The sequence below is a fragment of the Chaetomium fimeti genome (assembly GCF_033439085.1).
Source record: "Chaetomium fimeti strain CBS 168.71 chromosome Unknown B0H64scaffold_3, whole genome shotgun sequence".
NCBI lineage: Eukaryota > Fungi > Ascomycota > Sordariomycetes > Sordariales > Chaetomiaceae > Chaetomium > Chaetomium fimeti.
In genome coordinates this window covers 1,718,019-1,742,826 of record NW_026944331.1, presented here as the reverse complement: position 1 = coordinate 1,742,826, position 24,808 = coordinate 1,718,019, and the positions used below count along the sequence as shown (strand labels likewise).

General features: G+C 56.9%; 9 protein-coding genes across 9 annotated transcripts; 5 read left to right on the top strand and 4 right to left on the bottom strand.

The window, feature by feature from the left end:
• Nucleotides 1-301: 301 nt before the first annotated feature.
• Nucleotides 302-2,174, top strand: B0H64DRAFT_320825 (uncharacterized protein; the record flags this gene model as incomplete). Its single annotated transcript, XM_062800483.1, has 5 exons — nt 302-1,055; nt 1,260-1,666; nt 1,726-1,755; nt 1,822-1,907; nt 2,000-2,174. 5 exons carry the CDS (start codon nt 302-304, stop codon nt 2,172-2,174), a joined length of 1,452 nt encoding a protein of 483 aa, XP_062660622.1.
• Nucleotides 1,998-3,190, bottom strand: B0H64DRAFT_391354 (Ribonuclease/ribotoxin). The gene is made up of 4 exons (XM_062803464.1): nt 3,096-3,190; nt 2,858-3,035; nt 2,282-2,687; nt 1,998-2,190 (listed from the first exon to the last, which is right to left on the bottom strand). The coding sequence occupies exons 1-3, from the start codon at nt 3,102-3,104 to the stop codon at nt 2,473-2,475; spliced, it is 402 nt and encodes a 133-aa protein (XP_062660621.1). The 5' UTR covers nt 3,105-3,190; the 3' UTR covers nt 1,998-2,190; nt 2,282-2,472.
• Nucleotides 3,191-6,700: 3,510 nt separating this feature from the next.
• On the bottom strand, nt 6,701-7,794 carry B0H64DRAFT_118382 (glycoside hydrolase). The gene is made up of 2 exons (XM_062797902.1): nt 7,013-7,794; nt 6,701-6,942 (listed from the first exon to the last, which is right to left on the bottom strand). Exons 1-2 carry the CDS (start codon nt 7,578-7,580, stop codon nt 6,794-6,796), a joined length of 717 nt encoding a protein of 238 aa, XP_062660620.1. The 5' UTR covers nt 7,581-7,794; the 3' UTR covers nt 6,701-6,793.
• Nucleotides 7,795-8,645: 851 nt separating this feature from the next.
• B0H64DRAFT_319798 (uncharacterized protein) lies at nt 8,646-11,171 on the bottom strand (the record flags this gene model as incomplete). Its single annotated transcript, XM_062800446.1, has 1 exon — nt 8,646-11,171. The coding sequence occupies one exon, from the start codon at nt 11,169-11,171 to the stop codon at nt 8,646-8,648; it is 2,526 nt and encodes an 841-aa protein (XP_062660619.1).
• A 672-nt stretch (nt 11,172-11,843) lies between these two features.
• B0H64DRAFT_416318 (uncharacterized protein) lies at nt 11,844-12,867 on the bottom strand (the record flags this gene model as incomplete). Its single annotated transcript, XM_062805157.1, has 2 exons — nt 11,844-12,284; nt 12,343-12,867. The coding sequence occupies 2 exons, from the start codon at nt 12,865-12,867 to the stop codon at nt 11,844-11,846; spliced, it is 966 nt and encodes a 321-aa protein (XP_062660618.1).
• Nucleotides 12,868-14,402: 1,535 nt separating this feature from the next.
• Nucleotides 14,403-14,953, top strand: B0H64DRAFT_440581 (uncharacterized protein; the record flags this gene model as incomplete). The annotated part of the gene is made up of 3 exons (XM_062806490.1): nt 14,403-14,481; nt 14,602-14,653; nt 14,686-14,953. The coding sequence occupies 3 exons, from the start codon at nt 14,403-14,405 to the stop codon at nt 14,951-14,953; spliced, it is 399 nt and encodes a 132-aa protein (XP_062660617.1).
• A 1,028-nt stretch (nt 14,954-15,981) lies between these two features.
• B0H64DRAFT_431100 (Endonuclease/exonuclease/phosphatase) lies at nt 15,982-19,959 on the top strand. The gene has a single exon (XM_062805950.1). It carries the CDS (start codon nt 16,338-16,340, stop codon nt 19,497-19,499), a length of 3,162 nt encoding a protein of 1,053 aa, XP_062660616.1. The 5' UTR covers nt 15,982-16,337; the 3' UTR covers nt 19,500-19,959.
• Nucleotides 19,960-20,596: 637 nt separating this feature from the next.
• B0H64DRAFT_456974 (beta-lactamase/transpeptidase-like protein) lies at nt 20,597-22,608 on the top strand (the record flags this gene model as incomplete). The annotated part of the gene is made up of 4 exons (XM_062807364.1): nt 20,597-21,098; nt 21,215-21,599; nt 21,649-21,827; nt 21,887-22,608. 4 exons carry the CDS (start codon nt 20,597-20,599, stop codon nt 22,606-22,608), a joined length of 1,788 nt encoding a protein of 595 aa, XP_062660615.1.
• Nucleotides 22,609-23,388: 780 nt separating this feature from the next.
• On the top strand, nt 23,389-24,771 carry B0H64DRAFT_456970 (FAS1 domain-containing protein; the record flags this gene model as incomplete). Its single annotated transcript, XM_062807363.1, has 4 exons — nt 23,389-23,832; nt 23,916-24,343; nt 24,412-24,655; nt 24,739-24,771. The coding sequence occupies 4 exons, from the start codon at nt 23,389-23,391 to the stop codon at nt 24,769-24,771; spliced, it is 1,149 nt and encodes a 382-aa protein (XP_062660614.1).
• Between the last annotated feature and the right edge of the window lie 37 nt (nt 24,772-24,808).

Genomic DNA, 24,808 nt, shown 5'->3' with positions numbered 1-24,808 from the left:
GGGCACAGGTTGGAAGCCAGGGCACAGGGCACAGTTCAAACCCAGGGGTAGCTCCTGCTTCTTTTTGCAACTGGCGCCACCGGCGAGACAGTGCCGAAATACCGGTTTATACTTGCCCTGCCCCACCATTGATTGGAAGTGGGGTCAGGCCGCGGGACGGCTTGAACCATCTTTGCCCAAACAACTTCGGACAGCTATCTTGAGCTTCGAGCCTGCTCGCCCGCGTCATCCGAAAACGAACCGGACACAGCACTTTCCTTGACACCATCGAAGCATAATTAAGTAAACCCAACCACCCAACATGAGTCGGCCGACCCCCCGCAAGTCGCGGCACCGCCACCACCCGAGCAACAGCGGTCCCCGACAAGTAGCCGCCTCCGACTACGAGTCCGACGCTGCGCAGTACATGGAGAACCGCGAGACGATGCCGCTATCCAACCCGCAGCCGGCCCGCGATAACACCGAGCTCAGTCTGCGCGTCCTGCGCCGGTACCAACCGAGCATCCGGTCCATCACGGCCATCGCCGCCAACGCCGTTGCGTACAACTTCCTCGAGGCTACACAAGGGTGGGAGAAGCACGGGGCAGAGGGGACCATGTTCATCTGCGAGCAAGAGCCCGTCGTGGCACACACCGGACAGACACTGCCGCGGGTGTGCGTGTTTGTGTTCAATCGCCGGAGCATGGAAAACCTCGTGATCGACCTCTTGAGGGTGACAGATTGCGAGGTGGTGGGGGAGCTCATCGTCTTTCGGCTCGAGGACGGCGCTGTAATCAGTGGCAACAACCAGGGAACGGAAGCATCTGGAAAGAAGATCCTCGGGCTTTGGATCCATGCCGACGAGAGCGATACGCGGGAGATGCACGCGAACCTGATCCTGGGTGCCTGGAAGCAGGGCCGGGAAGCATTCGACGCGTACATTCAAGCGGCGACAGCGGAGGCGCTGGACAACAACGATAGCTTGACTTCAGAGCCGCAGGCAGTTACCGCCGCCCGGGGGGACTCGGGCGCTGGAAAACGGCTGAGTATGACGGAGCTCTTTGGGAAAAACAACGGTGCATGACTGAGCGCCTCGTTGCCCTAAGGGAACTTGACCTGGTATTCGAGAAAATGAAGACAGCGACAGTTCTCCTCCACCGACGGGACCGCACGACCCGCGCCATGCATTAAACCTCACCCCAGCATGCACAGTGTCTCGCTTTCGCAGCACATACTGTGCATTTTATCATTTCGCAGCCTCGACCAACCTGAACCTCGAGTTCTTCCCCATCCCCCTTCCATCGAAATGGCGACCAACAACAACGAGTCTAGAAACGGCACGCCGCCCAGGGATGATAGTGGCGATGCAATCGTCATTGCGATACGGACTCAAATATCCCTTGCCACATCGTTCCATCAATGGCTGGCGCAAAAGACGGACGATGATGGAGATCGCAACGGCATTCTCGTCAGGGTTCAGTCACGTTTAGACAGCTACAAGCAGTGGCTTCTTGAGGCTAGTCATGCACCAGTCAACGTCCCGGAGGATGTTGAGCCATGGGTTATGAGTGCTCGTGTGCAGTCTGGGAACGAGGATGGGTCAGCGATTATCGTTACTGGACCGGGTTCGGGCGAACCCATCGAGATTGCCGCGAAGGATGACCGGGAACTTGGATGTCTGATGAGCGTATGCAAAGTACCTCTCTAGATACTTGACCAGGTAGCTAATCCATCTTGGCAACTCAGGACAACGACCTAGGGTACATAATCAAGATTGTGCGCAGCCTCCGCTGAAGCGTTCCGGGTTTCAATAACCACAGGTCTAATTCATTCCCTCAACAGTGCGACGCCTTCGCCAAATCCCAAGACACTTTGCGATTGCTGCTCCGCACCACGAGTGAGCTGCAAGAAGAAGAAACGCAACTGAGGTATGTGCGGCTGCCTCCGAGTGACGGATAACTCTATTTACCATGCGCCATATAAGCAAGAATAGAGCCCTGCTAACCGATCGCGTCAGTAGCCAACCACCCGAGACCACTGTCAAGACATACATCCGCCGCCTACAGGAGTACAACGATATCAAGGACATCGGCCAGCAGCTCATCGGCTTCATTGCCGAGAACAGAGGCGTGCCGGTCCGGACGATCTATGAACAGGGGGAGTTTGGTGTCAGTTATCCACAATACCGTGCTTGAATTCAAAGCCCATGAGTGAGCCATGAGCCAATTTGCCCTCCCCAAGATCGTCATCCAGGCTTGTCGGTGACATTAACGACTCCTTAACCAACACCGACACACACAGGAAGCAGATGGGATCACTCGCAAACGCAAACCCTCTTTGCCCGTCTCACAAGTAGGTAGCCATTTCTGTCAGGCGCCTAGCTGACATGCTAGCGAACAATGTGACAAAGTCCATCCACCCAGAGAAAGTCACCAACCCACACACACCAACCCCCCCCCCCCCTTAACCATAACCATTCTACTCACACCCAGCTTAACCGGAACGGCAAGCAACAAAGGCGTTGCCGCTGGCGCCCTGGTGGGTGATGAGCAGGTCGAAGTTGCCGTCGCCGTCGAAGACGACGCGGTCGGCGCCCGGCGAGCCGCCGTTGTAGACGCTGTGGCTCGACATGATGGGGTACTCGTACCAGGGGCCCGGGGTCGGGAAGTCGAAGTCCTCGTAGTTGTTGTACCGGTGCGGGTAGTTGTCTAGAGGAGGGGGAGGGGTGTGAGTATTTCTGGAGCTGTGGAGATGTGGAAAGGGGAGGGAAAAGTCTTTTTCTTTCTTTCTTTTTCTTTTTTCCCTTTATTCCTTTTTTCTTTTTTCTTTCTTTTTATTCTTCCCTTCTTTTTGTGGTGGAGGGAAAAGGGGAACTCACTGATGTCGTCGCCGTCCAGGTGCAGGGAGTAGCCCTTGTTGAGGGCGGCGTTGATGTGCGAGCTCTCGTAGCACACGCTGCCGCAGGTGAAGGCGCACGCGCGGGCCTCAACCTCGGCGTGGAGCGGCGCGGCCGAGACCGAGAGGACGGTAACGAGGCTGAGGAGGGCGGGGATGATCTAGCTATGGTGTTAGTGCTACATCATGAATTGGGCAATACGCAAGAATGGGTTTCTTACGCGGACCATTTTGTCGGCGGGCTAGGGAGACTTCGAGGGTTGGAGGGGTGAGGTTGGGAGAGATGTCGAGTATGCTACTAGTTGAGTTGGCTATGTGCGAAGTGCACCTCACTTATATGCTGTTCGAGTTCTGAAGGAGACCGCGGGATAGTGTCCAGAAAGGGAAGGTTCGATAACTCGATGCCTACTTGACGCCGATCTCTTCTACTCTTTGTTACAACCCCATTCAACAATGCAACCACCCCGCGGTCTCAGCATATCTCTCTCTCTGGCTTTGAGACGTTCTATTTCTAACGATTAAGGCACGTTCAGTCCTCTGCCACCCGCTAACCCTTAAATCTCACCGAGACAATCGAGTAACCCCTGGACTCCCGCTTGAATGGTACGCAGATTCGGTGGGCGTTCCTGTCCCGTCTGGGGTTGTTTCAACCAAGCGTGCTCTTGCCCGCACGAGTGAGATCCCCAACACTGATTGGGCCGAGGTTTTCCAAAGTCCAGCGGGGAGTTCCCGCAGATCGGCATCGGAGCGCGGCACACTCGGCGAATCAGTGTTCGCAAACTGCCGGAGAGAGGAGCTGCCCCTGACATCGCTACTTTCCGAAGGGGGAAGCTGCTGTTAGCCTGTTACTCAGGTAAGAACTTTGCAACCTTGCTGCCTGTCACGTTGCTCCTTGCTTGGTTCGAGTTCGTTGTTATCAGTTGCCCAGCCGCGCATTCCGGCCACATACTCTTACCCCCACGCCCACCGCTTAAGTCTCTTATTCAGGTAGCATTTCCAGCCGCGAGTCTCGATAAATCCTTCATCAGTGCATCCCCTCGGTGGTCGGCACCCATAATGTCTGTTGAAGACCATGCCAGTTTGTCCCGAGCCAAAACATACTCTCTGAGCCTCCGCCGCGCCCCTTACGAATGCCCTCGATCACAGCAACGTCCAATTTTCTTAACGTTCGGCCACATCGCAGCCTAGGCAATGATTCCCTCCAATGTATCCAGAAACGCCTGAATTACCTACTAGCCGATGCTCGGCGCCGTGTGATTGTAGGGAAGCCACGGTGAGATCACATTGCGCCCGCGCTCACAAAGGACCCACGCTGCACGTCCAGGAGTCGCCTACCTGATCTTTGGTACTTTCTCAGACCTGCACGCTCTCTTTAAGCTTGCCGCTTGCGAATTTGGACGAAGAGATTGGGTGGCACATGATTGATAGGGGTTGTCCACAACCACGTCTGAGACCAGGACCTCGAGGCTTGACCTACGCAGGATTGGCTTTCTTGCGGTGGCTGCCATCCATGATTGCAGGGGAAACTGAGTATTTCCCTTTTTTATTTTCCATTTTATCTTTCTCTACAACAACCATACCAGAAGAACACGACCACAGCGACTAAGCTACTAATTTAGACCAGCACATCCCTGGGCCGGGCACGCCGTGGAGTGGTCGGAACCTACATGTAGACAGCCACGGTTTGCAGCATGTAACACGCAACGCCACCCTGACCACAGAGTATTTAGATGTGCATCTTTGACACGGCATCCCGTTGATAACAGAACAAACAGCCCCAGGAACAACACGCAAGCCTCCGCCAGGTTGTCAGTCACGTAAAGTAAGGAGCACAGGGGATGAATAACCCGAAACCAGCCGGCGCTATTTTCATCTTCTATGAAATTGTGTTTCCTTCCGGAGTTTAGCAGCGTCCGGTGTACAATTCGACGTGAGAGGGTGGGCGGGGTATTTCAACCCCCGTGCGAGCAATAGAACGTCCTCTTGGGGTGAGCAGAAGCAACACACCTTGAAAGGGGTCAACGATAACAGGGACATGAATGGTACATTCATTGTTGGACACGCCTTGGATCAGGAACGGACTATGAACTGAGACGAGAATGAATTTTAGCTACGTAGTAGGAAACAATTCTATCGAGTTTAAGAAAGGTCCTGCTGCCAACACCCCTTCGTTCATAAAAGTTTGAGTACCGGTCCACTCGCTCCTTTGAAGTCCAAGTCTCGCCCCGCCCCTACTGATTGTTGTTGATGGTCGTGTTCCCAGAGTTCTGGATGGCCATCAGTGGCGGGAGAGTCTTGAAAGGAGTCTGGGTAGAAGGAAGGATCGGTCTTGGTTTGTTGAGGGCTGTCGAGAAGTCTGAGCCAGTCAGGCTGGCCCGCAAGCTCTTGATCAACAGAATGGTCCCCATCGAACAAGAACTGTTGGGAAGCGTCAGATTGGCCATAGGGAGGGCAGATGAACTGCTGACTGCCTGACCCTCCAGACACGGGATTAGTAAAGGGTTTGTGAAACCCAGAGACCGGGCTGTGGGTACTCCGCCGGTAATGAGCCCTCTCGTCCCTGTCTGGGATCGAAACGTATGAGTCGTCAGGTTGATAAAACATTGAATCATAACCCTCTTGAGCCAGCTCCGAAGCTGAAAGTGAAAACCACCCATTCACTTGGGTGGTAAGCATGGGTCCATTTTCATATACGGGGGTCAGGGCAAATGATTCGGGATAATCGTCACCTGAGCCTTCGGTGTTTTGTGGCTCTTCAATGTCTTGTGGCTCTTCAAGCTCAGTCCTGTCCGTCTGGTCAGTCATGAACAAGTCTTCGACCATACCTGCAAAAAGACGATGTTGGCCGTTGGTAAAGGTGTTAACTCTGGGACGCCGTTCAATCAGTTGCGTGGAAACGTCCAACTTGAGACGCTTGTTCATACCCTCTCCCCGTGCTTGCTGGTGCTTGGCATCTAGATCCAGAATCGTCGGATTGATAGTTTCAGGAGCCATGTTCATCGCCAGAAAGAAATGCCAGGGTTTTCAGTTAGGATAGTGATGAGAATCAACCTAGAATCGAGTGGATGGGAGGATGTAGCGCCGCGAGATGAAAGTACGGGTTTTTAAACAACAAGAAGGTACCTATATAGTTCGGGGCAGTTCGGGTCGTCAAAGGATATAAATTAAGGGCCTTTAATTATATAGGTACTTATGATATATGGGCTGTGATCATTCCTTTGTCGCGATTTGAACGGCACAACGGTATTGTCGGCTCGGAAACCTGATCAATTTCATTGTTGATACGTCGTTGGACACCCCTGGACGATGATCGGCAATTTGTTTTGGCCGCAACAGTCAGGTGAGGATGGACGTGTAGCCCATGAACATATCCTGATAATCGCTCTCACCAGTCACGGAGAGGAAGTTATATCAACTTCGCCGTCTTGAGGAGCTGTTGAAGATTACCTGCCTTAATTAGAGGCGGTTTTGAACACCAGCAACTGGCCGGTACCTGGGTAATCAGACTCCGCGGCACGTTCCACAGCGGCACGGAATATCCACGTAGACATTTCTTCATTATGTGCCACCAAGTGCAGTTGCCCCAAGCGTGGCGATGACTGGAGCGGCGAGGTAATCAGGACATTCCCGAAGACGATCTTTTGAGGACGTTTATTTCTTGCAAGGATAAGCCCTTGTCATACAATTTGAATCATGTACAGTCATGTAGATACCACACCGAGGTCGGAAATTGAACCGATCGGAAGTGGTCCTAGGTGTTTAAGCTATGTATGTACAAGAAGCCATAGGGTGCCAGGAGGTGGCAAGGCGGCCAAAGTGGCTGTCCATGGCCACCCCCGTGGATGCAACGCCACCACACCATGCAATATCATCACCGTCTCCCAGATCCGCCACTGTATCACCACCTCGCTAAAAGCGTTTAGCAGGTGAAGACGCTGGGGCCGGGGATCTGGTAGTTCTCGACCGGGGGCCAGTAGATGCTGATTTTGACTCCGGGGTCGGTGCCCTTGTAAGCACCGGGGAAGCTGACGGTGTTCGAGGGCGTCTTGCTGCCGGAGCCGCCAACGACTGTTTAACAATATCAGTCAAACCATTCATGACATTCCTCGTCCTCACCTGGGATGTGATCATAACTTACCATTAATCTGAGCGCACTCCATGTAGAACTGCGCACCCGGGTAGTTCCCGGCGCCGTGCAGGGCGATCATCTCAGCACGGAGGAGGTACTGGCCCGGGGCAATGCACTCCGGGATCTTGATGCTGTGGCGGCCCTGGCCGTTGATGACCTTCTCGGTACCCCAGACACCGTTGCTGTAGCCGTCCTGCTGGATCTTGAACCAGCCGCCACCGACGCCCGAGTCGGAGGTGGCGTCGCCGACCTTCTTGAGGTAGGCCAAGGTGGGACCCTTGTGGCTGCTGTCCATGACATCGTTCGGGGCCGAGCCGGTGGTGCTCAGCATGTACCGCCAGACGGCGGTCACGCTCTCGCCGGCCTGGACGGTGATGACCTTGGAGGTGGACTGGGTGGGGTTGGGGTTGCCGTTGCAGGCCAGCGAGTTGGACGTGACGTCCTCGATGGGGCCGTTGTACGAGGGCACGCGGACACCCTGACCGACACCCTGGTTGACACCGCCAACCTCGAGCGAGGAGAAGATGGTGTGGGCGCTGGCGGCGCCGGCCAGCATCAGGGGGGCGAGGACCTTCATGATTATGGTGGTTGGGAGAGGAGGGGGAGAAGGATAATGGACTCAAACTTGCTCGCGACGAGTTCAGGGGACACACGTTATATAGAGGTAGCTTCGAAGCCCCCTTCTCGAGCTGTTCGAGCCATGCCCTTTCCTGCCGGCAACTGGCTCGCCTCTCACCCCGGACTTCACTCCCGCATGGGCTGCCCAAAAGTCCGGAGTGCATGTGGAGAGGCGTGCTTGGCTGGCGTCTCTCTGGGGACGAAGGTGATCTGAGTGCAACGTTTCGGGCGCTATCCCGAGTCGGGGCAGGGACTTGCCGATCCGAGGCTGCCTCCAGGGGGTTGGCGGAGGGCTCTGGTCCGGATAATATATTACAGAGGGTCCGGCAGCCTTACCGTTACTTCCTAGAGCGGCCGAGCCAAGCGTCTGGGCTCGCATCTGCAGCACTAGCAGGGGGTTACTGACGCCTCTTTGGCCCAGACGCAACTGGTTACCCGGTTTCGACTCTGTCGCCCCACGCCTCCCGCGCCGTCCAACAAACACCAAGAGCCCAAGACGGAGAATGCACCCCCGGGCAGTTGCTCACGAGCACCCTCCTTCGGCATGTGAGCTGCTTTGGCTGGCGTTTGGCTCGGTCTGCTTCTTTGGGCTTCCGTTACTCCCTTTCGGTACCCCCCTCTAGGTTCCATTGGTCATCTCTGACGAGATGCGCAATGACGAATGTCTTTACGGTTTATGAGTCGGCGGCACGCCTGAGGCAGTTTTCTTATCTTTCCGCTGCTTTCGTTGGATGGGACTGAGGGAGTGAAATAAATGCCGCGAAACATCCGTTGCGGCTTGAAATGAGGGTGACTCTGGCGGTCTCTGGTCGTGGTAACCCGACCAGGATAGCGGACGACGGGTGGCAGTACCGGAGAAGGCGTGATATTGAAGTTTGATGCCCCGTTATTCACCCCCAACGTTCCTATCTCAGTAAGGAGGAGAGTTGGCTCGAGAATATGGGATGTAAAGATCCGATCATACCAAGTGGTTGCAGTTCATCTGCCATGGTGCCCGGTTGTTCTTATCTTCCAACGCAGAGCCTCAGACCAGGATTATATCCTCCCAGTTACAAGGGGCTCCTAATTTCTCACCGTACATTATACCGTGAACGTAGGCCTCCCCGACGACCCGATAACGGTCCCCCTTTTCATGTCGCAAAATGAAGGGAACATCTGCGCCACTTAGAATCCATATCTCATCCTTGCAGCCGGGCTCTTTGCCGACTGATCGGGGCCCAAGCCCGATCCGTCCGCGCGGAGTGCGGAAGAGGGACCTCCCCTCGGTAGCTATCCGCATCCTTTCCTCGAAGGATGCGGCGCCTTTTCGTTCTTCAGATGTCAGTCGAGAGCGGGCGTTGGCTCGGTAAGCCCCGGAAAGGTGCTCCTGGGCGATCTCGGCGTCCAGTTCGTCGACTGGATCGCCTACACATTCCATCAACCGGTTGGCAGTCGGAAAGTGGAGGATGCCAACCGTTGGCTCTGGGATGCCGAGGTGGAGGTCGAGCTGGTACTGTTCCCGTTCGTCTCCCCTCTTCCGATAGAGTTTGCCGATGGCACGCTCATAATAGGGGATGTGAATATTGTTCAACTCCTGGTGTGCTACGACCTGATGGCCGTCGTACATGGCCGACCAGAGGGCCAGCTTTGAGCAGAATGAGTCGACCCCAAGGCTTCGCACCCAATGCATTTTCTCGAGCTCAGCGTGCTCATGAATGCCTACGCGTGTCTCTAGGATGTCGCGAAGTACCCAGCTGGCAAACCCGTTGCCCAGATAATCGGCGAACTCGCCCGGATAGTATCCCTCCGCCTTAACATTGTCCGCCAGGAGAGTTCGCCACAACGCCTCGACGCGACTAACAGTCCGTGGGCGAAGCTCCTCGCTAGAACTCCCTCCGCCTGCCTTCACGAGACACCAACTGAGGGGCTTGTCGGGATACCACGCCGGTAGCCCAAGGGCCACCTTCAATATTTGGGACACAGGATCGACGTCCATATCGGTGACAGTAGACACGGTATCAATCCGGATGGCGAAAACACCCAATGTGCCGTTAGGATTCGCCGCTAGGCGGTACACCGATTCTCCAGAGGCGCGGAAATCGCATTCGCTAGTAGTTCCCTTGTCAAGGGGCACCCTCCCGAGCCGGACGCTAAAGTCTGGGACCCAGCTGGGTAGGTCTCGAATGTTGGTATTCTGAGCATCTTGGACATGAGAAAGGATGGAGAGGCGGAGCCTTTTCTCTATCGTGGCCACCGTGGCCGTTCGATACAAATCCTGTATCGTGGCACCGTAATCTGGTATGATACCAAGTTCGTCATCGACAAGGCCGAGGAACGCAAAGATCTTATCTCTGGGATCGGTCGTGTCGAGATCGCGGAGCGCAGAGAGGGCAGAGGTGAGCCGAGGCCGGCGGTGCTGTCGAATGTAGTGGAAGCCACGAATGAAGGTGAAAATGTCCTTCGGTTCCACTACAAGCGCCTCCGTCACCGACGCAGGGGAAGGCTCTGCCCCCTCCAAGTTAGCGGCGGCGAGGAGCTTTGTAACGTATCTGCCCGGATCTGAGACGGGCTCGCCGGTGAGGAATGCTCGGCCAAATGCACAAAACTCCGGGCCCAAGCCGCGGTTGTCCAGATATGTCAGCACCCGAACGACGAGAGACATATCCACCATGTTCTCGCCATAGACCATGTACGCCTGCCGAGCGAGGATGATGTTCTGTGCAGCCCAGGCGCTGCGGAACCAGCGTCGTTGGAAGAAGGCAAAGAGGGCAAACCAATGCGCCGTTGTCATTTCCAGGATGCTGGACATCGTAAATTCCTCCGGTAATGGGCGGTCTAAGGCGATGCCTAAAGGATCCCCCTGTCGCAACTCTTGAGCATGGATGTAGCCGAGGATAATGTCGATGGCCTCCGTCGCCCGGTCTCCCAGTCTGTCACTCGGCCCAACCCACGCAAACACATGCAGTGCCGACTTGAAGATCGCCCTCGCCAGCGTCACATGTGCGGCCTTCTCCTCCAAGTCTTCTTGGTTGACACAGACGGCATTAATCCAAATGGGCAGCCGGAGCGCGTCTCTCGCCTCGAGCAACTCGGAAGCTTCCAGTGGCTCTTCCGACATTTGCTTCCTCAACTCGCCAAGGGACGCCAGAAAGCGGAACAAATTCTCCCCAACCTGTACTGCGCACCCATCGACCTCGATGACACGCGGGGGCCCGTCCGGGTAGTTGACATCCTCGTACGGAAAGTTGTGGACATGCTCGAGCGTCTGGTGGTAGTACTCGCGTCTCGCACCGTCGACAATGGCGAAAGACTTCGGCACTACAGCCGGGCCTGGGTGGGTGATGGAACGCTCAAAGGGGAGTTGGGGATTCCCCACCTCGTGCAGAGCGACGGGGTCGGAGAGACGGCGGTCATGGACCGTGATGGGGTTGCGTGCCGTGTAAGACAGCGCCGCATAGGCGGGGTTGGTTTCCAGGTTGACGACGTGCATGGTGCAGCGGACCCTAGTCGAGCTAGCCTCGAGCAGGTCGAGAACTCGGATCGAGGTGGCGTTGGGGAGCGCATCGTACATGAGTTCGGGTAACGAGTCCGCTGGGGGCTCATGCCCGTCCTGTGTGCGTAATGACATGCCACCGACGTTGGGTAGCGAGGAACCTGTGGTGGCTTATAGATGGAATGGGACCCTCTCCCGTCCGAATGTTGCGGATGTGGCGAGCAAACGGGGTTGCAAAAGTCCCATTGCCTTTCCCGTCTGTCTCCGAGGCTGTTTGGGGAACCATGGTGGACCAGGCAGCAATGCATGAGATTGGGGGTCTGGAGCGATGCCAAGGAGGGCGATCCGTTCAGTTACTTGTGAGCGTTGGTTGGGCATCCCATCACCGATGGTACAAAGGTGTAAGAGTGGAATGGCTCGTTCAGGATATAAGACGGCTGATAGTTTCACTCGACATTGACTTTCCGAAATTGGGAGAAGTGGAAAGGGTACGGACTATTAGACATGGGACGGCAAAGGAAGAAGCTGGGCCTAGAAAACGGTGACTTGATGGTAGGTTGTGGCCCCTGAATCAACTTTGAATGCATTTCTTGACCCTGCCTCGGCCCCGCCTTCTGCCGGCTTTCCTCATCTACATCCTATGGTTCCTATCCAACCCCGCCTATTGCCCGCAACAGACAGCTAAACAGTAGCAATGATCCGCCGAGGCAGTACCCGACTCTCCTTCACACCCCTGGTATTGGTATTGGCCTATTTGGCGGGCGGGGGGGTCATCTTGTTGACGAGCTTGGGATATCCCCAGAGCGCACAAGCTTCGGCGAACATCATATCGCTGAAGGTGTTGATACCGTCAGCCGCCCACTGCTGGGGGCCGTTGGGGCCGCCGTAGTTCTTGACAAACTGTTCCAGCTCGTCGGCACACGTCGCGGCATCCGCCTCGGTTCCGGCGCCGGCCGTATTCTTCCCCCATTGGATGATGAGCTTGAGCTTCTTCTTCTCCTTGCTAATATCGGGGACGAGCTCAATGCAGCGCTTGCACGGCATCCAGGCCACCATGCCATGGTACAGGGGCTGGCCTTGGGGGCCGACGCTGCGGAACAGGGTGGGGATGTTGAACTTGACGCCGGCCTCGACGCCGGCCAGGCACAGGTACATGGCTTGGGCAGGGCTACTAAGGGCGGCCGACGATGCCTGTATTGTTTTAGCGCGTTGTCTTAAGAGATGGACCCAGGGGTGGAAGTGAACGTACCACTTTCCCGCTAGCATCACCAGCTCTCTCGAACTTGGACTCGGAGTTCTTGAACTTCCAGCTGGCATCCGTCTTCTCGAACTTTTGCCAGCGGTTCTCGGGAAGAACGAAGGCGCCGCCGGGGATGGTCGAGCTGGAGTCAATGACGACCTGGGTATTGAGGCAGCGTGCGACGCGGTGGCCCGCCAAATCGTAGGTGGCAAAGTTATACACCGGCTTCTTTTTCGCGTCGACCTTTCGAGATAGGGCGGCGGTGGCCTTGACTGCGAAAGATGTGCAGCGGCCAGTCTTGCTAGCCCAGACAGGCTGCATTTGATCAAGGGTATGTTTGCCGGCAATGGCAGTTTCAGTGATACCGGTCACGGTCCCGACCGGGTCCGCCACGAAGGAGCGGATATCCTTCCTACCTGCCTGCAGAATGTACTCCACCATCTTTAGCGACGTGTAAGGGCCGTTGGAAAAGATGCCCTGCCACGTTTCGATGGCATCTTGCGGCGGCGGCGGAGGGGGGCTGCTTCTAGACATGGTGTATGCTTCGGACAAGAGTAATGAGAAGAAAACAAGAAGGGGAGCAAGGCTCGGGGGGTGTGGTGAGGAGCGGGGATGGAAAGATGAGATGGAAGAACCTAACCAGAGGTGAGAGTGTGTAGCCGGATGGATAGAGAGTCTGAACTTGATGGTAAGATCCGGTTCTTATATCTTTCTGGCTTCAAGTGATGAGAGGAACGGCCAACGGCAATATCAAAACCAGGGGTTGTTTGACCGGACCATCGGGCTTGGGCTGAACTCATCGACGGCCCCCTCGCCACGTCAGCACAAACGGGACAGACGATACTCGATGGCGCCTCTGAGACCAACCATAGTGCCATCTCATGGTGCCGTGCTATGTTTGGCACCCGGTCCCAAGTCCCAAGGCCGTCGTCCAACGGCGCGGGCAACCTCCGTCCGGCCACAATGGGGACAATGCTGACGATGCCCGCAGGATCCCAAACTGGAGTTTTTCCGGCGCTGGGGAGATATGCTGACATTTGGTCCCAAGGCCTGCTCCGGCTACCTAGTTTGAAAACATCACACGCATCGTGTACGACGGGTCATGGACCCATACAATGCGGCGGAGGATGGGTCAGATCTTCGCCAAGAGGACCCTCCGTAGGGCTATGGGGCCCACGTCCCGCTGAGAGGATGGTTTGTGAAACGCTGGCGGGTAGCGCCGCAGCCACCCCAAAGAAGATACGCTTTTCGCCCTGAGTCATGGTCATCGTGCACTGCGCCGCACTTGGCCCCTTGGAGTTTTCAGATGCAGGTCCCAGTCCCACATGCGCCCGAGTGAGGCTCAAATCTTCTAGTAAGACTTCTTGTTCCTGATATTGGCGTCGGATGTAGGGACCGGGCCTAGGCGACGCGCAGGATCAGCCAGTGTTGCTGGTCCAGCCGAGGCCCCAATCCGTGGATTGTTGGCAAGGGGTAAGGGTGTCTCCATAATACCGCGTGAAGCTCGTTTATGGCTGAACCAAGCGCCTCAAAGTCGCCGTCGGGTGTTACGGCATTTCATGTGCCAGTACAGTCAGAATTGCTGGCGAGAAAGCTGAACGCGCTACCGAGTACACGGCCTCGAATTTTTGGTACTTGATTTCTCTCCATCTGTCTCAGGAGTCCCCGGTTCTTTGTGCGCAGACCGTTTGTGCAGCGCCGCAATCCTCACTTGTCAGCCCTCGCCGCCCCGCGGGGGTGGTCTGGGAGGGTTCCAGCGAGTTTCGTGTCGCGGAGGATTTCGCTGGCCGGACCCGTCAGCTATGACCCGGGCGGCGAAGTGTCGGGTGTCATCTTTGGCAATGGTTTTCGGCCGCACTGGTTGAAAAGATGGCTGCCGTGGGCAAAGGCTGTACCCGTCGGCTCTTCCCAACCGTATAATAAAGGCCTAGCTCCCATCTCAAAAAGAGTGTTTAATAGCCCAAGCAGTCGAAAACAAAGCTACATACCGGCCTTCTTCTTCCGTTACCTCCTCGATCCCATTTCAGCACGCAACACGCAACACGCACTCCATCCACCGAATCGCCGCCATGTCATCGCGGATGCAGAAGGACGTGTTGGCGATGCTCCGCCAGGCGCGGGCAAAGCCGAAGAGCACGGACATCGTTAGTAAGTGTGCCTGCCCCAAGACTGACGGCATTTTATTCCCTTGCGAATCGACTACCACACCCTGCCGCGTGCAAGCCACAGCCCGCCCATGTCCAACAGCCAGACTGACACGAACATCAGAGACCTGCGGCAAGCCGGTTCCAGTTTCCGGGCTGGCGGCCCTGCCTATGCTGTATGAGCTGGAACACGGCCCGCCACCCGCAGCCGCCCCGGCCGCGACGACGACTCTACCGGTGAGGACCACTGCCGCGACGAGTACCAATGCCGCAAGGACCACCGCCGCAAAGACCAATATCAGCGGTACAAAGACCGCTGGTACAAAGGTCACTGGTACAAAGGTCACTGGTACAAAGGTCACTGGTACAAAGCCCAACGGGGCACAGGGGTAACCGAGTCGGGATCACGGCGGCACGCAAAGTACCTGGGCATGCTCAACAAGACGGCCCTTTCCCCGTTTTCGATGTCGCGCTAGGACCGGGCGCAGAAGAGCGATGGGAGTTGGGTCTAGGCGCGAGCTGTCAGTGGGAGGGCCAGAATGATTGCAAAGGGTAGAATCTTGGCTGGACCAGGAGGAGGTAGAAGATGAATAGACTCACGCGGGTGGTTCAAGGGTCCCCACCATATCGTGCCAACGTCGCTGCACCTGCATCCCACTGTCGTTGTGTCAGTCCAGGCTCGTCTCCCGTGAATGTCTTGTAGCATATCGGCGGTGGGCGGTCTTACTCCAGGCGCTCTCTGATTTGGGCGCGCTCTTCTTCGCTGGTTTCGGGATTCAACAGATCCTCCTGCAGTCCCTCCTCCTCCATATCTAGCAATGCTCCCATGGCGACAGCCGGAGAGACACCACTGTGTACGGGGGCCGCTATTACCGGTATCAGCGTTTTGGAGCTTTCCGGATTTAGGTGGATTCAGAAATGCGCCGACTGTTGCACTGTGGCACTCACATGTGTTGTTGCTTGCTCTCGCCCTGGCTGCGCTCAGCATGTTTTGCGCCGCTTCCGAAGAGGCACCTCTGCCGTTTGACGACTGTGAGTTGTTGGTCGCATCGCCGCTTGCCTTGTCAGATGACGATTTGCTACTTTCAGCCATGGTGCTAAGCAGTTGGTAGTTTTGTGACGCCGATGTTGGGGTGTTCGAAGCTGTTGCGATGGTTGATGCGCGAGTGTCTGATTGCGATTTCTGGGTGTTGACGGGAGAGAAAGTAAGATCTAACGACCGGAAAGATAAAATACCAGTCAGATGGGGGATACGGCCTTTAATCAAGGCCGGCATGGCGGTTGCGCCGGGTTGCCTTTGGTGGCCTCAGTGGCTCACGGCGAACTCAATCCGGACAGGCCGGCCTGGGGATTGAGCGAGGGGCGGCCGTGCTGGGGCACCCGCCAATGCGGGGGATGTGGGGAGCAGTAGGTGGCGGTTCATGCAGGCCTCGTGGCCCAAATCTCAGCCGGAAACCCCCACCTGAGAGCCTGGATTCGCTGCCCACTCTCCCACTTCCATCGCGACGACAGCCGCGCACAGCCGTCGCAACACGCAACACGCAAGGAGTCCACAGCAACAGGTTGTCCATTCCAACCACAACAATCCCGCTTGTCGCTATGTGTTCGCCCGCTCCTATATAAAACCAGCTCCCTCGACTTCCAATGAACACCCCCCCGCACCCGGCCCGTTTTTACACTCCCGTTCGCTGTGCCACTCCCCCTCCGCCAATGACCGTCGAGGTTCGAGTCCCCGAGTTCGAGAGGAACACGAGTACATCGAAAAGTCGCCCGCCGTCTTAGCTGTCACGACCGCCGCATAAATACACAGACACGCCGATACCCTTTGCCCGGATCGGCTCGGATACGATAAATGTCGTCATGGGATCCTCGGGGACGCCCACCGGTTCTGCGACCGCCGACGCTGCCGATTTGTCTTCCACGAATCCGTATTCCCTCCACAGTGCACTGCATAGCCGCCGCTCGGAATACGTGCGTGCCCATCGCATGCGTATAAAGGTGGGCACTTGGAATGTCGCCGCGTGCCCGGGCACGGACAAAGACCTTGCGAGGTGGTTCATCGACGGGGAAGGGTTGGACCCCGCCCTTGGGTCCTCGAAGCCGCCCGAGTACGGGGTGGAAGAAGGGCAAGGGGGTCACAACGGCTCCTCTAATACCGGGGATCCTATAGAGCTATCAGGCAGCGGCGCGGTTGGGCTCTACGTCCTCGGGCTCCAAGAGGTTAATGTCCTCACGGCCCCGAGCCAGTACATGTCATGGATTTACACCGCCGACGACACGACGATGGGGAAGTGGAAGGCAGCCCTTGAGGCGGCTTTACCACCTGACTACCAACTTGTTGCCGCCGAGCAGCTGGCAGGCTTGCTGCTCCTAGCTTACGCTTCACCTGAGATCGCCCCGACGATAAGCAACGTCAGCACCAGTACCGTTGGCACCGGCGCGCTGGGATACTTGGGGAATAAAGGGGCCGTTTGCACCCGTATCGTTATGGGAGAAGTCACACAGTTGTTGTTTGTTAATTCCCACTTGGCGAGCGGCGTTGAGGACTATTATCTGGAGCGTCGAACCAGCCAGACGCAACAGATCATGACCCACGCGCGATTTGACCCCATCACCATTTCTGGGGTCTCCGAGGATGAGAAGAACAAGATCGGTGACGAGGATTTTGCATTCTGGTTCGGCGACCTCAATTTCCGCTTGGACCGCCTGCCTGGCGACGACATTCGGCGACTTTTGATGCTGCACACCCGAGGCGAATACGATCTATCCAAGCGGGAGCTGCGCCGCGAGAGCTCTCTCGAAGGGGAGCCCATCGTGGTCCATCGCCTGTCCGATAGTAGCGATGAGGTTGCTGACCGGGATCCCGGCGAGCAACCCCAGGAACCGGCCGAAGACAAGGCTGCCGACTCCAAAGGGGCGGATGACGACTCCCTTAACCTTCCAGACCCTGACGAGTTCCCCCAAGACCCGCATGGAGATCCCGGCTCCCTCCAAGCTACGCTTGACTCTCTTCTTCCACACGACCAGCTCAAGCGACTCATCAAACAACGCAAGGTCTTCCACGAGGGCTGGCGAGAGGGCCCTATCGCCTTTTTGCCCACTTACAAGTATGATGTGGGAACCGTCACGCTCTTCGACTCTAGCGAGAAGCGCCGCCCGCCTAGTTGGTGCGACCGGGTCTTATACCGCACACGCAAAGACCTGCAGAAGTATGAGCAGAAGGTCAAGGAAGAGGAGGAAACACGCAAGAAGGACGAGGAGATGAAGGCTCGGGGCATGGAAGAGGGTATTGATGACGACGTCCTATTTTCGTACGACCCTGAAAATGACGGGGAGGAACAGCCAAGCTCGACGAGCCTGGAGTACGACGAATATGACGAGGCCGAGGATGGAGGCGATGATGAAAACACCAGTCAAGCTGGTCACGACAGGTTACGGCTTGAACTTTACACCTCCCACCAGCGGATCACATCATCCGACCACAAGCCCGTTACAACCATTTTCGCGCTCGATTACGATGCCGTGGTCCCCGAACTAAAAGCCAAGGTGCATGCGGAAGTTGCGCGAGAGCTGGACCGGGCGGAAAATGAGGGTCGACCGGGAATCACCATCGTAGTTGACCGCCACGACGCCCGAGATCACGCACGGCTTGATGCCACGGACTCCCCGACACACGTTGACTTTGGCGAGATCCGATTCCTCGAGAGGCACACCTCCACCCTGACGCTAGCGAATACTAGCGGCGTGCCTGCCACATTATCCTTCATCGAGAAGCGGGCGACAGACGACTTAGAGGGTGACGATCTAGCCCAGGTACAATGGCTGATGACATCCTTTGTGCACCCAGAGGCCGCGGACGATGACACCGAACCCGTTGATGTAGGAAAGGAGGTCACGCTAGAGCCAGGCGAGACGCTGAATGCTGTGCTCGACACGCTGATCACCAACGTTGCGCACGCCCAAATGCTGAACGCAGGGCATTCTACTTTGGAAGAGGTTCTCGTCCTTAGAGTGACGGACGGCCGAGACCACTTTATCCCTGTCCGCGCCTCTTGGGCACCAACCTGCATTGGCCGCTCCGTCGAGGAGCTCATCCGGGTACCCGATGGCGGGATTCGAGCCTTTGCCCATTCCCTCTCAAAACAGAGAGGAAGTAACGGCCCGATCCCACACGACCTCCCAGCCCACCGCCCCGCTCCGAGGGAGCTCTTCCAACTCACCGAAGCCATCGAATCCGTAACCCAACGAGTGGTCGCCGATGCCCAGATGCTCGAGGACTGCACCATCCCCACCGACCCCGGCTGGCCCTTCGACGAAGTCGTCTGCAAATCCACCGACGCCGACACCCGAACAGAGCACATCCTCTCGCTCATCTCCGCCCTTGACCAAAACCACACCCTCTCCTCCGCCCTCCCCCCGGAAACACCCTCCCTCGCCCGCCTCGAAGCCCTCGCCCAAACCCTCCTCCTCTTCCTGCGCGGCCTGACCGACGGCATCATCCCCGCCGCACTCTGGGAACGCATCGACCAGGCCGCGCCCTCCATCCCTGCCCTCGCCAACCCAGCAGCAGCCAACCCGCCCCTCGACGACGCCGCCCTCGACACCGACCGCACCACCGTCCTCGACATCCTGCAGTCCGCGCCCAACCATAACATCTGCTTCGTCTTCCTGACTACTACCCTCGCACGGGTGGTGTCGGAGCTGGCGCCGCTTTCTAAAGCGGAGTTGGATGCCATGAAGAGCGATGTCGCGTCCCTGCCGGCCAGGGGGGGGATTGGTGGCGTGCTGGGCGGGGTGGGGCGGAAGTCGCTGAGCTTGGTCAGGCGGGGGACGGTGTCGCCTGTGGCGGAGGCGTTGGCTGCGCTGGAGAGGCGGAGAGCCCGCGAGAGAAGGGTGGCGGAGGTGTTTGGGGGTGTTGTTTGTCGGGGGTTGGGTGTTGGGGAGGGGGCGAGGGAGCGCAGGGTTGGGGAGGGCAGGCGGAGGGCGGTGATGGAGTTGTTTTTGAGGCGGAGGGGGGAGTGAGGGATGGACTACGTTGGTGGGTGGTGTTTTTGGATGGTTTTAGGGATGGTTTAGCATAGGACTTGTCACGGGGATCATGGTGTTTGGTTTGGTGGATGGGTTAGGTTGGGCTGGCCTCGGTTTTAGGTCTGGACATCGTCTCGGCACGTTTGCATTTTGACCCCGGCGTTGCTGCTTGGTTACCCCAAGAAGGCTGCGTATGGTGTTCAGTCAACGATGGTATTCCCATAGTCCAATACTTTCCTCGTCGAATACACACATCGCTGAGTTGGTCGGCATTTGGGAGCCAAAACCAGCCCGGCTCGTGTCCAGCAAACGCGCTGTCCCCGCATCCCGCCAACACGTATTCGTACATACATCCAAAGTACCAATCCTGTGGATTGGGAGCGAACAAAGTCGGATTCCATGTCGATCCCTTATATCTGGGGTATTATGGGTTCATTTACGCTTGCATCGGCGCCGTTTATTTTTGCCTTGTTCGCTCAGCCTAAACTCTGTCTCCCGGTCATCACACAAAGTTCCTTCGGCCACTTCCCGCAAAGGACCCGGTCTCGTCGATCTCGAACCAGCAGCCTGGTTCTGATTAAGAAAGGCTCTTCGTTAAAACCTGATATCGTCTCTTGGCATGTCATAATTGCAGTAATGATCGTGATATGAGACACTATGCCTGAGATCTAGCAGTGTGACGCTGGAAAGGGGCCGGACGGGCCTCGACTCTCCGTAATTGTTTCGAAGGCGCATAGAAGCCTTATAGATAGCCTATGAAATTCAACACATTGCCGTCCTTACTAGCCGTCGGCGAGATCCGAAGACCCCTTGCATAATCCCATTGCGTGGCAACTCACCCGAACCACCTCCCGAGTTAGGGTAGAAGACACCTGACACTGTACATACCTTGACAGGGTATTACATCTAGGGTTACTTTTACTACACTACTACTCTTCCGAGAGGGGCTGCCTGGTTTGCGGAGCTTGCCCCTGTCGGATAATACGTAAATACCTGGATTCGCGTCTTTAGCGACCGCATCCGTGTGAATACCGGTCCTACTCCCTACTCCACCGGACATCATCTTCGAGCAATTCGAGACGGGAATCACGATGCATCTTGTTCTTGCCGCTCTCGTGGCGTTCGTCCCCCTCGTTCCCCTTTCAGCAGCCAGGCAGAACTGCCCTCTGTATGGCCCCTTACTCCCCCGGCCAACGAACCTTCTGCAGAGTCCTGTTATCGCCAGCGTGGCCCAGACCCTGGATGATGTCTTTTTCAAGAACATCGACAATGATACCAGCACTGGCTCGCCATACTTCTCCTATGCGGTCGAGGTGTTTACGGGAAGTGAGGACTTGCCGTTATGGTCCCATTACTGGACAGCACCAAATTTGGGCTCGTTTAACTCGAGCGGTGTCACCGAAGTCGACACCAACACCGTCTTCCGGATCGGCAGCGTCACCAAGATCTTTACGGTGCTCACCTTCCTAGCAACGGTGGGTGACGGCATATGGAACGACCCGATCACCAAGCATCTGCCCGAGATAGCGGAAATCGCCGAGAATGCCTCTAGTTCGCCCATATTCACGCCGGATTGGGAGTCCATCACCATCGGTTCCCTCGCAAGCCAGATGTCCGGGTTGATTCGAGACTGTACGCCACTGCACCAGCCCTCTCCAATGCAGTGCCTTAACATCTTCACATCTTCAATTACTAACGGGAGTGAATAGACGCCCTGCTCGGCGAACTCAGCCAGCAACTGCCCATGGCCAACCTATACAACATTGGCTTTCCTCCTCTGCCCAACTCCACCTTTCCGCCCTGCGGCACCAACCCGACCTGTGATCGGAAACAGCTATTTGAGGGGCTGGCCAAACTGCCGCCGTCATTCGCGCCCTTCACGACACCGGCGTACTCGGATCTGGGTTTCGTGTTGCTGTCATACGTGGCCGAACGCATCACGGGCAAACCGTTCAAGTCCCTGATGACAGATGCGGTGCTAACGCCCCTGAACCTCGAGCACACCTTCTACGACGAGCCGGTTGAGTCGGTCAGCATCATCCCTGGGACGAAGCGTAAAACGACCTGGGGAGGAGAACTGGGAGAGGAAAAGGCGTAAGTGCAGAAGCTATTATTATTCTGATATATGCTAAAGATGTGATAGGACCGGCAACATGTACACCTCGACAGGCGATATGTCGACCCTCGGCCGGGCGATACTGAGGTCGTCCCTGATCAAGCCAGCCATGACAAAGCGGTGGCTAAAGCCGACATCGTTCAGCTCAGACCCCTTGGCGATGGTTGGCATGCCGTGGGGCATCCGACGAATCGAACTCCAGCAGAGTCCGTTTTCAACTCCTCGATGGGATCATTGGAATACCAGCTGACAAAGGAAAACACAGACCAAACGTATCAATTCGTCCACACTTTCAACAAGATCGGCAGCATCGGCTCGTACAGCTCCCTCTTCGCTCTCATTCCCGAACTCGACATCGGCATCAGCGTCCTCGCAGCCGGCGACGCACCCGGCGGCATCACCAACGCCATCGCCGAAGCTCTCGCCAACACCTACATCCCCACCCTCTCCAACCTCGCACGAGCCCAAGCCAACGTCACCTTCTCAGGCCACTACCGGCACGCCAGCCTCGCCGGCAACACCACCACCACCACCACCGGCGCCCCTTACAGCAACAGCACCACCCCACCCCTCAACTCCTCCCTCACCATCTCCGTCGACCCGGTAGCCCCAGGGCTCAACGTAACCCACTGGCTCTCCAACGGCACGGACATGGGCCTACTCGCGCTCGCGCTCAGCAGCAACGTGTCGAGCGCGCTGCTGCCCCACCTGCGGCCCTCGGTGCGGCTGTACCCGACGGGGCTCGAGGAGGCCCGGGCCGACGGCGGGCGCCGGGTCGCGTTCAAGGCCACGTTTGAGGACGTCAGTCAGCCGGATAGTGAGGGGGGTGGTGTGTTTGTCACGGACTGTGCTACCTGGGTGACGGTTACCGCGACGGTGTACGGGTCGGTGCCGTTGGATTTGTTTGTCTTTGAGGTCGCGCCCGATGGGAGGGTGGAGGCGGTTGTTAATGAGGGGTTGAGGGTGAGGATGGAGAGGGTTGGTTAGTTTGTTTGTTAGTGCGTGGGGGGAGACGGCGGCGAGTTCGGCGTCGGAGGTGTCGGCGGCGTCGCCGGCCAGCACGGCGGCGACGTCGGTTGCGGATGAGGGGGGTGGTGTTGCCGCCGCGATGGTTGCTTCTGAGGAGGTGGTCAAGGTGCACTGGGGGCGTTGTGAGGGCGATTCGGGGGTTGGTGTTGGAGGACGCTGTCTGTTGGGGGGGACGGCGAGGTTGTTCGTTGAGGCTACACTGCCTGAACGCCTGTTCCAAGGAAGGAATGGATCCTGGGGTGATTGTTGGCATGATGAATGTAGGTAGCTTTACGTCGGTGTTCTCTGTGGAGGCAAGTAAGGTACCTAGGTAGCTTTGTCATTTGGTTTACTCAACTACCTACCTTTATGGTATGCACCCCCGAGCTCGACGCAGATGGGAATGATGACGAGAACCTACCATGCTAGCCTTTATATAGGTAAGGTAGGTACCGCACAAACCCAGATGATGTGATAGGACATCCGTGCGAGAGGCCCCGTGCCCGTCCGGATGTTTCTTTGCCCGTCTACCTATCTAGTTCCGAAGGGTATCGCCGTGCGGGTTCTCTGGGCTTCCTATTTGCTACATGCCTTCGATGGCGTGATGTATTATGCACAGACTGGAAATGCTGATTGTGAGTCCGAGCCCAGCGTATAAAAGCCCTTCTGCCCCCCGATTCCAGAGCACCTGTCTGCCAGCAGCGTTCCGACGCGTTCACCCATCAACCATCAATTCAATTGATCGAACCTACGCTCACTATGTTCTTTCTGTGGTTCTTTTTCATGCTCGCAGCGGCCGCTGTCGCTCGTGCACAAACGTTGGAAGAAGTCCTCACCGCGCACAGCGATACGCTTTCCATGATGCTTATGTGGCTCGCGTCGCAAGAGTTCATCTTCGAGTGCTTGAGCGAGGCGAAGGGCATCACCCTACTCGCGCCCAGCAACACTGCACTCGCTCGACTCTTCGGCACATCGCTGCCGGCCCGTCTTGCATCGGATATGAATCTACTAACTGCCTTCGTGAACTACCATATACTCGATGGAGTCTATCACATGGCGGACTTTGTTAGCGCTCGCACGACCTCGGCCCCGACATTCCTCAGCATCCCGGCCTATTCCAACATGAGTGAGGTCCAAGTCATCCAAGAGCGGTCCGAGAACGGCACCCTCACCTTCTTCACCGGCGGCGGTGCCCAGTCCATCGTCCAATCCCACTTTCGTTAACCCTCCCCCCTCCGCCCTTAGCTAACAGCCTAGGAACAAGACCGAATTGACATCCAGCTCAGGACTTGGACTTTACCGGCGGCACGTTACACGTCATCGACTCGGTGTTGATGGTCCCGGGCCGCGTGACTGACACCCTGGTGGTAGCTGGATACACCGCGGCCGTCGGAGCATTGCGTCTGGCTAACATCGATGGGCCGCTCGACGCCTTGTCGAACATGACCGTGTTCGTGCCCAACAACGAGGCATTCATCGCCATCGGAAGTGCCATCAGCTACATGACTATCGAGCAGCTGACCATTGTGCTCAACTACCACTTCGTGCGCGGCAGGGTCCTGCGCAGCCAGCTGATCACCACTGGCACCCAGCGGAGCGCCCAGGGCGCCGTCCTCAACTTCCGCGTTGAGAACGGTGCGCTGTTCGTCAATAGCGCCCGTGTCATCGCCACCGATCTGCTCGTTAAGAACGGCGTCGTCCATATCCTCGATGGGTAAGTATTAATTGTGGTCGAATCCAACCTCATAAGCTACAATATGCCATGCTAACAAGTTACAACAGCGTGCTCAATCCCGCCAACGCGACCGCTACGCCAGACCCGAACGCTGCCACCCAGGCACCGGCTTTCAACGGCCTTACCACCACAACCTGTGGTGTGTCCTTCACCGCGCCAGTCGTCCCCACGACTACGGTCTCGACCAACGCGGTTCCGACGGCGACCGCCTCCTCGCCTACTACGCCTACCCCGACACTTGTCCGGGGAGACGCAGCCCAGGCGAGGAGAGCTCTGGGCGTGACCGTTGTGGTTTGTTGTGCGGTGATGTTTTTGACCGGATGGGTTTATCGTGTTCGCCTCGGTTACAAGTAGGTATTCTGGCGGTGGCCGAGTGTGGCCTCGCCCAGTATGACCACTACGTGTAACACGTGAAGATATAACATGTAATGTTGACAGTAGATC